This window comes from Phytophthora infestans, genomic scaffold (genome assembly GCF_000142945.1).
Source record: "Phytophthora infestans T30-4 supercont1.30 genomic scaffold, whole genome shotgun sequence".
Classification (NCBI taxonomy): Eukaryota; Oomycota; class Peronosporomycetes; order Peronosporales; family Peronosporaceae; genus Phytophthora; species Phytophthora infestans.
The window spans coordinates 1,277,633-1,290,302 of NW_003303729.1; the positions used below are offsets into that span (position 1 = coordinate 1,277,633).

The window sequence follows — 12,670 nt, forward strand, 5'->3', positions numbered from 1 at the left end:
TGGCGGTCTGCAGAGCCGGGGTGAGTATTGTACTTAAGCTAGGCGGATGAGTGGTTACGGGCGCCTGCGACGGTTCATGCGAGAGAAATCTTTGACGGTAACGACGGCAAAGATCGCAACGACACAGAAGGTACCGGGTGCGTTGTTCGAAATCAGGCGACCCTCTGAGTCCTCGGTGGTGGTTTTGAAATATCCAAAACAGACATGTTTGTACTTGATATTTGTATGGATAGATAGTAGATTTTAGATGCTACATTTAGAGCCTTTGTGCTCAAAGAACAGGACAGAATTTAATCTCAGCCTCACAAGGGCACGTCCATCTATCACGGAGTACGCGGTAGTGACAGTGCTGCCCGATTTCCTTTGATGAAGAAACAGAACGAACAATGAAGCAATCTGCCGGGTGATGGTTGTTTGAGCGGTTGGATCATGCCATCTGGTCGGTGGAGGGACACATTTATGTACCTAATATTTATATGCCCTAAATCCCGACAAAACCGACTGTAGAAGGTCCAGCAAGTGACGGTTGTTCACAATAAAGGTATTCATCATTTTGGCTCGTTTTCGTTTATCGTTTCTTGAATTCATGAACACGCAGCGATGGCACGTTTGAACGAATTTAAAGAATCGAAGACCTAAGTATTTAAAGCACAAACCCTGTGATCGACATCACTGCCTATTGTTCCGGTAGACTGAAAAGGGCTGTCGATGAATATTCCTACTGGTCGAAGTTTGTGTTCATCCAGTAGGGCTAGAGATAAGAGAGAGGTGTGGCCTTATATTGAGAGCGCATTATCGCTGTGTGTTGGATAAGCTAGTGGGCTATTCATATATTACTTACCGATCGGAGTTTGACTTCGACTCTCCCGTATCAGGTCTAAAACACGTCCGGTGTCATTTCTTTAAATGGACTGTGAGGTATATTCGAGAGATATAAGGCGCAGAAGAAGACTCAAGCCTATGCTCGTAGCTAGGTAGTGAGCTTTCGATGGCTTGCTAGCGGGAAACGCGGTACACAGGGGAAATCGCAACATGGTAGGGTAGTTTCTGGACCTTCAGGTTCAACACTTACATTAAACCTAACTAAGTCAGTAAACCTTAGTAGGTCTTGTTAGTGTGCTGAATGTGTTCGTCTTTTTGTATGTCTTCTGAAAAGTGAAAGCAATAACTGGCGCCCGGTCCGCTGCAAAACACTTCCTTTTCTGCTTAATAAGATTCTTGCTGCACATTACTGTAAGACTTTTTGAAATTTGCTTGAGCCCCCGAGACTTTTTCATTGCTCGTGAAGCCAAACTCGGAGCTGGCGTATTTGTGAATCCGCGAAGCTTCTTTGATATTCCCACAAATAAGAGGTAGTAAAGGTCTCAATCCATAACCACTGAGCGCAGTATCGAAATAAAATAGTAGATCTCATCTATTTAAAATATTTTTTTGTGTTCATGTTGCTCTATCCATGCGACCTCACACTTACGAGTTCAAATTATATCCGCTGTCAAGATCAATAAGTATACCCCGTTGAAGTGGCGCAACTTCTCAGTCTCTGCGTCACGGATACAAACGGACTGATATGCCGATAGCACTGGTGTCGGCCGCTCATGTCGCTCGAAAGATGGAATGCTTAAAGCAGGACGTATATCTTAAATACTGCAGTGAAAAATAGAGTTAAGAGAGAAATCTCGTACAAAAGGTGTTTTGTCGTAATCTTGCGCGGTTCGGTCAACATTCATTCATATAAATTTGTAAGATGCACATAGTGAATTTTTAAGAAAATCGCGCTATGATTTCAATCGTTCGCAAACTGATATCCGGTATCGTACTCCATTTAAGGGATTGCTAATAGCCAAGGGTTAATTTAATTATTTAGTCGCCTGGGAGCTGTGTATAAATACTTAGATGTCGACACTGTCCACGATGCCTGTGAGTAGAGATATTGCCCGTCGCGGATGGTTATCACCTAAGAGCCATCAACTATTGTTGCAACCCTCGTGGATGTCGTACGTATGATGACAGCTGAAGTCGTGACGCTACTTGCATATAGGTTCAGCGGCACGACACTCATGACTTTCGTGGTGGATGTGGTAGCCGTGACGTCAATATTCTTTTCGGCAAGGCGCTACAAAATATGGTCTTGAGCGTGGACCATAATTCAGCCATCGACCAAGTGTCACCCAACCATTACCACCTACTTAGTAGTACAGTACTGCACCTCGTTTTCGCGGGGGTGGACCATATAGGATTTGCAAATAAATGAGGTTTTTGCTTACAAATTAAAATTCATTTGAATTCAGGATCATCGCATCTGGGAGTTTATCAAAGGTCCAAGGGCGCAAAATCGGGATGCAGTACTGTACGTGATCACTAACTGTGTCGTGGAGTGCAGGCTACGGTACTGGCAAGTTGCGAGTACCTCAATGTCCGCGATTCTGCTAGGTTTTATTCGGAGCGTAATATGCAGGCTATTTAGCAGACCTGCGTGATTTATCCATACTATCAATTTGACAAAATCAGTTTAAGCGAGGTATAGAACTTTCAGCAGCTCTTACCCCTGTTCTGAATATATACTTCGAGTAAGCCACAAATTCACGAAAAGCGAAGGAATCCTGCTATCTCAGCTCAAGTTTAGATTTTATAACGAGTCGTACCACAGAATGGGATGTGAGTCCCTATTCTTGGGTTTCCCGGTTAGCTAGCACGCTGTACACCCCACGGGGTCAGTGTCGAGCTCAGCGATTCACGAGACCGCCATGGGCTGCACGCAATCCACCGATGTGATCCGTCCGAACATGTTCCAGACCAAACTCTGTATGCACCACAAGGCACCAGTGACGGATGTGTATCGCAGTCTAGGTGAATTGGGCAGAGGTGCCTTCGGGGTCGTGGAGAAGGTTGAGCATCTCAAAACCCACCGCCACTTTGCGATGAAAATCGTGCGGTTCGAATCTGGAAGTAAACGCCACGAATTCGAAAAGGAGATGGGGATTCTTCGTGTCCTGCACCACCCCAACATCGTACGCATGCTGGAGACGTTTGAGGATGACCATCAGTTTTTCATTATCATGGAGCTTAGTCCTGGCGGCACGGTAAGCACTTCCGTAATAACCTATTCTCATGTTCTTGCTCACTTCTTGCTTTGCTAAACAGCTGCTCGAGAGAGTCAAGGCTCGTAATAAAGAATACCCTGAAGATGAGGTCAAGGATATCATTCGAAACCTGGCATCTGTTATCCAATACTTGCACTCGCGCAACATTTGCGTAAGTTGGCATTATTGTAGTTCTCCCTTTCGCTCCCTATTGATTTATTGTCGTCTAAACTATGTTCAGCACCGTGATCTGAAACTCGAGAATATCCTTGTTGATACCCTGGACAATGGAGGTCACATCAAACTTTGCGAGTACGATACACCAGATGTATCTGGAGAAAATAGAAGCTACTCACACCTCCATCTGTGCTGTGTAGCTTCGGTGCTAGCACTCTTTTTAAATCAGGCGCTAGTATGCGCAAGGTTCTGGGCTCAGTTGTCTACATGGCTGTAAGTATTTATCGACAAAACACTATTATTAAGGCTCTGTTGTAACGAGATCATTGCAGCCTGAAGTTCTTGAAGGCAACTACAAGGAGACGTGCGATATGTGGAGCTTGGGGGTCATCATGGTACGCATCGAGTGGTCTGTAAAGTCTGCAACGCTGTGGTAACTGTTCTGTTTCACTTTATGTCAATACAAGTACATGCTTCTCAGCAACAAGGCTCCATTCCATGGACACACTGAAGACGAACTCGTCGAAAGTATCTTTGCCGGCGAGGTTACGTACACTAGTAAAGTGTGGGAGACGGTCTCCCCCGAGGCCAAGGCACTGCTTCGTAAACTCTTACACGTACGCACTTCATTTGGTTCACAAATGGGGTGTTCATTGTCATGTTTCCAACCTTTGGGATTCGACACAGACGGTACCAGAAGATCGCTTCACCGCTGCTCAAGTGCTTCAACACCCGTGGATCAGGTCTACCGAACAAGCGATCCCTCCTGAAGTGTACGTACTGGACAGCTCATGCCTCTCCCTCCTTCTAATACTTTGCTGTCTGCTATAGCTACGACGAGTTTATTCCGCGAGTGAAAGCTTTCTGCCACTACACGCCGTTCCAACGAGCTGCACTAGTGGCCATGGCATTCTGTATGTCATCTGAGCAGGTCGCTCTCCACGCAGCAGTGTACAATGAGCTCAATATTGCTCACAACGGCCAACTCAAGCTTCAAGAACTGTACCTGGCGCCAGCTCTCATCCGCTTCCAACTTGACTTGGAGACCATCTTCTCTGCGTACGTCAGCACAGTCTCTTCTGCTCCTAAATCTTTGCTTAAATTGTTTGTGTTGCAGTCTTGATCAACAGCACGAAAACGGAATCAACTTACTCGAGTTCGTCGCTGCCACTATCAGTCCTGAAGACGCAGCAAATGAAGAGTTGCTTCTATCCACGTTTTATGTCTTGGATCGCTCACATCGTGGTGCTATCACGAAGGACGATCTGAAGGCTCTTCTGGGTCAGCACTTTGATGTTGCAGAGTGCAAAGAGATGGTCAGAAAGGCCGACGCTGACAAGGACGGACAAGTAAACTACAATGATTTCGTCAAAATGATGAAGCTTCCAGACACCCTCAACGGGAAAACATGCAGCAGAGCTTCGTTCACTCAGAGACGCAGTTCAGCTCGTGGGGCTTCCGAACAGCCTGCTCGTCATGCTACATCGACTGACACGACAGAACAAGCTCTCCAAGAAGAACTGACTAACGAGCCTCCTGCTAGGATCAAGATAATTGAGGTGCAACTTCCGGAAGTTGCAGTCTAGGATCATGAGCAACCATCTGAATAAAAATGACACGGTAAAACACCGTTAAAAATGATCTTTGAGCAGAATGGAACGCAAATTAATAGCTCAAATATAATATTGAAGTGTTTGTAACATCTTTAACCCTTCTAGCCCCTCTGTTTATGCTGTATTATACAGCAAAAGGAATAAGCTTTCCTATAGTATGACGGCGTACCTGTGTGAAGTTTATCTGTTTGTAGCCCCCTTCTAGCAATCGAGCCGGATTCTAGTACAATTTATGATGCTACCAGTAAATGCAAGAGTCCTAATTGGCTAGATTGATGGATACATTTTGTGCAAAATCGTGAAAAATGTCTGTAGCACTCGTTACCCTTTCACACTCGATGTACGGAAGTCGTCGTGGCGATTCGCGCCAAAACTGGTGGCGTGGAGAGCGCTGCAGCTACCCCGCGCTTTCCGCGGAGAAAACTTTTGCCCATTTGTCAAGCAAAGACTTGTGTAAACAACAACTGGGCAAAGTTTCCTCCACATTAGATCAGAGGTGAGCTACTCGTCATCTACTTCCTGCAGCTTTCTTTTCCTGAATCTAATTTTCTTTCTCATGTCCGGTGGGATGATGGTGCCATTCTTCCAGGTGATATGCCATGTCTGATGGCACGTGTCGGTGTTGCCTCGCTCCTCTCTGCGAACCTTGCTGCAAAGAGCCACGCGACCCCCAAAGGTAAGCGAGCATTCTTCACAAGAGTACGGTGTCTCGAAGCTGCGATATTCCTTGTCGGAATAGGCCGAACATACTTTGCATAAAATACTGACGGACTTTGTTCTTGTAGGTTTCCGCAGTTTTTGTCAGCACGTGCGGTTGTCCTGCCAGTGGGGTCGAAAGTAAGTTTTGGGCGTGCATGTTGCCTTGAAAGTCCACCTTTTGCTGCGCAAGCAGCTCCACGTGTAGCCGCGCCAAATAGTCAGCATGGGTGGGAACAGGTTTGCCTTGCGCTTTCATCACTAACTTGTGGATAATGAACCCATTGACTAATGCCATGTCAACGATACCGAAAAACAGGTTCTTGTAGTAGGATCGATGGCGCAGTGCTTTCTGGATAGAATAGCGGTGAAGTCGCAGCTGATCGTGTTGGTCTACTCCTCCCATGCCTTTGTTGTAGATACGAACCAGCTCGGGGCACGCAACTTCAAGAGAGACGCCATCCCCCTTACGCTTTCGCTGAACAATAACCCGTCTCGTGCTGCATCCCGCGATAGATCTCTATTCTGTATGATTCACCATAAACACACAGCATTAGATACCATCCGCGCTCTGCTGTAGGCTACATCATAAGACGACTTACCGAGAACAGTATGCTGTATCAGAACAGCAAACCATGTAAAACTTGGTTCCCCACTTCGTTGGTTTGTCCTTCATGTAGATTCGCATCGGGTTGTATTGATGCCTGCTGCCAATCATCCCTTCATCGAAGGAAAGCGTGGAACCCAATCGGTATCCGTTTCGAAAGGTCTTCTCAATCATCTGGAGGACAGGACGCAATTTCCAAGCTTTGTCTTTCTTACGCCGGTCGTTCGCATTGTCATTGAAGTGTAGATAGCGCGTGATCTCCTCAAATCGCTTGCGAGTCATGAATTTGCCGAACGTGCCTCGTGGAATTGCCCCATTCTCAGACGTCGACCAGTGATCTCCTAGTGAACGCCGGTGGGCGCACAGTGCACGAGCTATAAGCAGTGCAATGTAGTGAACTATCTCGTGAGCTTGAAAGGGTTTCACCTTGCTTAAAGTGTCTTTGATATCCGATAACGACTGGACTCGACTATCTGGGTGTGTAAGTTGCCACTGTTGCTGACGGCGTTGCTTCTGGATAGCGACTTCATCTACCACACTCGCACGATATCGATTGAATTCCTCAGCAATTTTGGTCCACATCAACTTCGGCATGAAGTAGTAAAACATGGCAAGAGGTGACTCCGCATACGTTCGCGCAGACTCCGTTGGACCCCACCGGCCATTGTACAGATCCGATGCACCATCTACTTGCAGGTCTCCACTGTGGTCTTGATCGTATACAACCCACGCAGAAGAAACCGCCTTCAATTCCGCGTCACGGAGAAAATCAGGATTGGCATTGGCATTTTCTCGAGGGGACCAGTCATCATCAGCAACATCCTCGAAGAATTCGGCGTCATCTAATCCGTCATCGTTGTCGCTCAGAGCATCCTCGGCGGCATTACTTGCCAAGCCCACTTCCGTGTCCATTACTTCGTGAATATAATCTTCCGTATCAATCTCATCAGACTTGTCGCTCTCCGAGTCCGAGTCACAGAGATTGGGATCGTCTGCATCCGCATTTTGAGACCATTCACACTTGGACAAAGCGAAAATGAATCCATTCGAATCGTGCATGTTGAACTCTGCAACGTCTTCAAGCTCGGGCTCCTCACCTTTTTCCTCTTCCTCTACTGCAGCATGACCTTCTGCTGTATCAAGATGCAGAGGCAGCGTCATTGTGTTTTCTTCTGCTGTATCAGACAGGATAACACTCGAAGCTTGTGCTGTAGAAGCCAGAGTAACAGGACGCACAGTCAGAGCTTGTACAGTAGCATCCCGAGTAGCCACACTCGCAGTCCGAACTTGTGCTGTAGCCGGTCGAGCAGCTGCGGTCGAGGGCCGAGCTTGTGCTGTATTAGCCGAAGTAACTGGACTCGAAGCCCGAGCTTGAATTGTACTGGCTACAGTGATTGCCGTCGCAGTAGAGGTCGTCGTAGCTGGCACGTTCTCTTTAGCAGGCGGGGTAGTCGTTGGTGCTGTCTCCCTTTCGACGCGATCAGCTGCGGCAGAGGTGGGCCTATCATCGCACGCTCCGCTGTCTGCAGGCGGTGCTGTCAATGCTGTCGACGAAGGGTACGGAGGAATAGTTCCAGCGATAACACTATACTCTAACCAGCCACGCTGTCGAGCAAACGCCAGTAGCGCTTTCTCGCCTGAGGGGACAAATCGGTTAGTAAAGTTGTTGTAATCGATGCAAACTAGTGGTGCGAGCTGTACCGGTGAAGTAGTCGACGCCATCCTTTCCTTTCACGCTTCTTCCCGGGCGGACGTAGCGGTGGTCACTACTTAGGCCGGTGGGGGGCTTCGGTGTCCACCCTTGCTTGCAAAGCTCTCGCCAGAGCTGCTTGAACGTTTTTTCCATGCTGTTCGAGTTGGGCGGAGCGGGGCGGAGGGAGACCGAGATTTCAAGTGTAGTGGGGAGGGAGTGGGATAGCGCGATCGACACAAACCTCTATCCACCCGATAGCATCCGTAGACGGGCTCCTCTAACCCCAGATCAGTAACGACGTGCGAGAAACCAGTCACCGTTAGGATTTGCAACCGACCAATACAAATTCCAGTATGCAAAAAAGTTTGATGTTTCATTGTTCGCTGCATATTAAAACCTCTTATAATACTTATGCTGTATAATACAGGTGAAGTGAAAACCGGCTTGGGTACTTCGAGCCAGACGGATAATGATTTTAAGCTAGGATGGATATACCGGTATTGAAAAAATCACAGAGAAATCTTATAGGCCAAACTTCTTTTAAGGAGTCTAAAAAAAGCTTTATTTTATTTATCTCAGATGAAATCGTGCAATAAAGCCTTAAGCGTTAAACTTCATGTATTTTTCTGAAGGCAATACTTAAAAAAACTTGTCCAGCATGAAGACAGAAAAACTGAAGATTAAAAAAAGTGTTAATCAAGAGGGGTCATCACAATACGTTCTGTTAAAAAAGGTTAAGCTAGATCGTATCCTTGGACTACTCTGTTCGTCACAAACCCTACTACCATCCTTTGACAGTTTCGATACTCACGAAAATCCGACAACTATTGCAGCTGTAAGTGTTGGTCACGTTTAAGCCGACATGGAAGGCAAAGCAGCGACACGGGCGGTCGTGGCGTAAATCGGCGCGATTGGGACCACAGGAGCAGCACGCGTGACGACAGGAGCAGCGACTGGCATGGTCGGAGGAAGCATGGGGGAGACCGGAGGGGAGACCGGAGCTGGCGCTAGCGCTGGCGCAGGAAGAGCAGCTGGAATTGCCGCGCCCAAGAGACCCGTCACGTGACCAGCCAACGCAGCCGTGTTTCCGCTCCTCGCCGCCGAAATGATACCCGCAGCATTGGAAAGAACACCCGGGGTCGTAGCAACGGTTGCAACGCGCGACAAGAAACCGAAAAGGTCTTCCACGCTCATCTCTCCAGCGGGGCCGGCATCCGGACTATTTGCCATCATTTCCTTGATAGTCTGGGCGAGCTGCACACGGTCGTCCTTGGATAGGGAGATTTTGCTGTTCGAGACGACGATATTGTTGCTCTTGGCGTCGATCGTGTTGGTGACAACTCCAAGATCAGCACCAAGTCCAGAGGTCGTAACCTTGGTTTGGTCATCTGGACTCGAGGTCATGACCATGTTCGATAGGTGGTCTGCAGCCACGAAGGAGAGGAAGTAGACAAGCGCAATCACGAGTGAAGCAAACGACGTCTTCATGCTGAATGGGAGGCGAGGAGCTTGGGTGAATCTCGACTTGAGTACTTGGAGTCCAAACGAACAATGACACACGAGCAACCAGCACCGGCCATCGCTCGAGAAGCTACAGGAGATTTCTACGCTAATGTGCTGGCATTTATTCAGCCAAGTTCAAGTGCGCCAGCATGCGTCGTAAATGCTCACGTATTTTCGGATCAATCTGCTGACTTTACGCCGTCTACTATTGTCTGGTAAATTCTTACGAATCATTGAGACAATCGAGCTAAAAGTTGGCCAATCGATTTTCGCATTTAACCGGAGCTGTAACATTTATTGTAAACTTCCATCGAAAAAAACTGTAAAACTACTTGCTTTTAACAAGAGCTTTCAAACAACACTTGAATTTTTAAACTTAAAAAAATTTGAGCTCACAACACTCCTAAATGTATCGTCATTTCGAGGGCCCATAAATAAAGATAATATTTTTGAGCGACCACAACTTCTTCAGTTTTAAGCATTTTGTAGCTTGTAAGGGCTCAAGTGATAGAGGAGACGCCCCGCTTTCGTTTAAATCGCGATTCGTACTTAGGTTCGTAAGTAATATTTTGTTTTGGGTGGTCTCATATGTATTAATGCTAAACTAACTCGTACTAAAAATATTACTTTGTGCTAAACAATACTTGTTTATGCATAACGAAGTCTCGAACTGAACAAAAAATAGTGGAGGTGAAGATTGTTGCATTCAAAATCTCAGTTACTGATTGTGCGTTTCGTCACGTGAGCGTTAGCGTCAGAGCTGCTCCTTACCAGCCGCGCCAGCCATATTTTCCTCCGTACCCTCCCCAGCGACGGCGGTAGCCACCATAACCGCCATATCCGCCGTACCTGCCGCCGTATCCGCCTCCACCATTCCACTCGTGGTCTTCCGTCGCAGCAGCTTTTGCTGCTTCGTCGACTTGCGCTATTTCAGCTTCAGTTGTTGCAGCGCCCTTGAGAGAAGGCTCATCAGCGGCGGCGAGTGCCGCCGCGTAGGCAAACACAGCAAGAATCGCAATCGTCTTCATCTTGACAGCAGACCGGGGGCTTTGCTTGACTTGATCCCGAGATGTCCGATTGCTGAATGAAAAGCTCTCGCCAAAACAAGAAAGAGAAGAATCCTAATTATTTTCTGGGAAAGGAGAAATGTTATTGATTGCGACGTTGAAAACCATCATTGCGAGATCAAGGAAATTGTTCGAACCTGGCACAGCCTCGTTAGTCTATTCTGTTTCCTCAGCTCATTGTTCAATTGGACCCCTGCCATTCAGATCAAGCCAAATCATAATGAAGACTTTCGCCCTCATCGCTGCTCTTGCTGCCGCCGTGGCGTTGGCCTCTGCTGCTGAGATGCCTACTGCTGGAACCAAGGTCGATGCCGAGACGGAGGACCACCGCCATGGACACCACCACGACGACCGCGGCCACCATGGTGACTATGACCGTCACGGCGACTACGGCCACCGCGGTGACTATGACCACCGCGGCAAATCTGGCCACCTCTAAACGTTGACAAGCTGCTAAGTTTCAGCTTATTGCTGCAAGGGCACTCGTAAATCGAATCGATCCACTTCAACTTGCCTTTTTTCTACTTGACATGGCTACAATCGTACCTAGTGAGGATTTTGATTTTCGATGTTTTATTATGGCAGTTTTCAGCATTTTCTTCGAGCTCTAAATTCTTTGGCAATAAAATTAGGAGGCGAGCTCCCTAAGCTCGAGCTCCATAGTTTTTCCCAGAGCGAGAAACAGTCAAGTCGCTACAGCAAGTACTGGGATCGGACAATATTAATTGAATATGAGATCCACGCGCTCCACAACTGCCCGTCACATTAGCGACGCCATCAACTGCCAGAAAGGAAGAACTCAGCTCCTATGCCGTGTGTGAGGGAGTTTCTGTCGATACAAAATTTGTAAAATCTTGTTGAATTGATGCTGCTGTGCATTTCCGACATGCTGGAGAGGTTGTGGTAATGGTACTCCACCGGTTGTCATCGATTCATTTTAGCCTATGTAAAACCACAGCGTTTGGGGTTCATCGAAAAAAAGAGTACATTGTTCCCATGTGCGAAGCTTGGCGTGCACTTCTTCAATTTGCGACAATATTTCGATTAATGCAGCTTTATCGAAGCTACCCCAAATTTAGAAAAAGGCTATTTGATGTACCCAAATAAATGATCCAAAGGCCTCGCTCTGTATAATTGCGGAGCTTCCGTCTTACCCCCATGCGTTGGCAATTCGAGTCAACAAACAGACGTCGGACGTCTCCAATGTTGTCAGATCTACGCTGTAAGCCGATGATCCCAGCGATCCTGCTATGCCCGTCTTGTGTCGCAGTTGCCACCCAGAAGTTGCCATCGTATGATATTGTGGACCATCCCTATGACTCAAAGTCCGGATCCCTCACTGAGGGCCTCAGGGCTCCCGACGGGAGGGACCCTCGTGAGTCACGTCGAAGTTGGAGTCCAACATATTGACACCCAATGTGAGTCCCAAGCATCACGCATTGCGTTAGTGTCAGTGAGACCCAGAGGGGCATCGACACCGCAGCCTGCGGTCCGCGGGAATTGTCTTGCGTCACACAAGTTGCGTGGCAAGTTGCCAGTGGCAAATTGCCGGCAATCACGCTAACGCGGTACAGAGACCGGTGTCGCCGACGTCGGGTGTTCTCGGTGTGGAGTTCAGCTCCAAATCTCGAGCGGGGGCCATGTGGCTAGACTCGATATCTGCGAGGTCGTTCGTTAGATCCTCGCGCAGACACTATTCCCAGAGATAGCGAAAGTTTGGATTGTCGTCGAACGCCATCAAGCCCTCGATAAAAATCTTGGTGACAGTGGCTTGATCTTCGGGGCGATACTGTCGAACTTCAATGGTCGCTCGTTGCGACGAGCTACTGGTGACAGTCATGAAGCTTCCGTGGACGACGGTAAAAAAATAAGTTTGACGGAAGAAATACGAAAATGGACAGCAAAGTTGGCTCTTGTGTAAAATAAAGAAGGCCCCTGTTTAGATGAGGAAATCGATGAGATGAGAACTTTCGCGCTCTATGTGAGCTTGATTAACGTGATCAAGTGATCAAGGATAACCTGGCTGCCATTTATTTTCTCACAGCAATCTTGGATAACGTGATGATTCACGGTCAGTATTCTCTGCTGTGGTGACGCTAAGTTTGTCGTACTTTCCTACTTAAAAAAACAGACATTTGTTGCAGACTTATCAGATTTGAAGCGCATGTCGTCGCTCAAAAGAGTAACATCGGAGATGTATTCTAGTAAATAAAGTTTAATTAAATTCGGATGGT

General features: G+C 47.4%; 1 protein-coding gene across 1 annotated transcript; it reads left to right on the forward strand.

The window, feature by feature from the left end:
- Window positions 1-2,744: 2,744 nt before the first annotated feature.
- Window positions 2,745-4,843, forward strand: PITG_13934 (calcium-dependent protein kinase, putative; the record flags this gene model as incomplete). The annotated part of the gene is made up of 9 exons (XM_002899551.1): window positions 2,745-3,080; window positions 3,142-3,252; window positions 3,322-3,392; window positions 3,458-3,530; window positions 3,590-3,690; window positions 3,739-3,874; window positions 3,945-4,030; window positions 4,089-4,316; window positions 4,375-4,843. The coding sequence occupies 9 exons, from the start codon at window positions 2,745-2,747 to the stop codon at window positions 4,841-4,843; spliced, it is 1,611 nt and encodes a 536-aa protein (XP_002899597.1).
- Window positions 4,844-12,670: the final 7,827 nt, after the last annotated feature.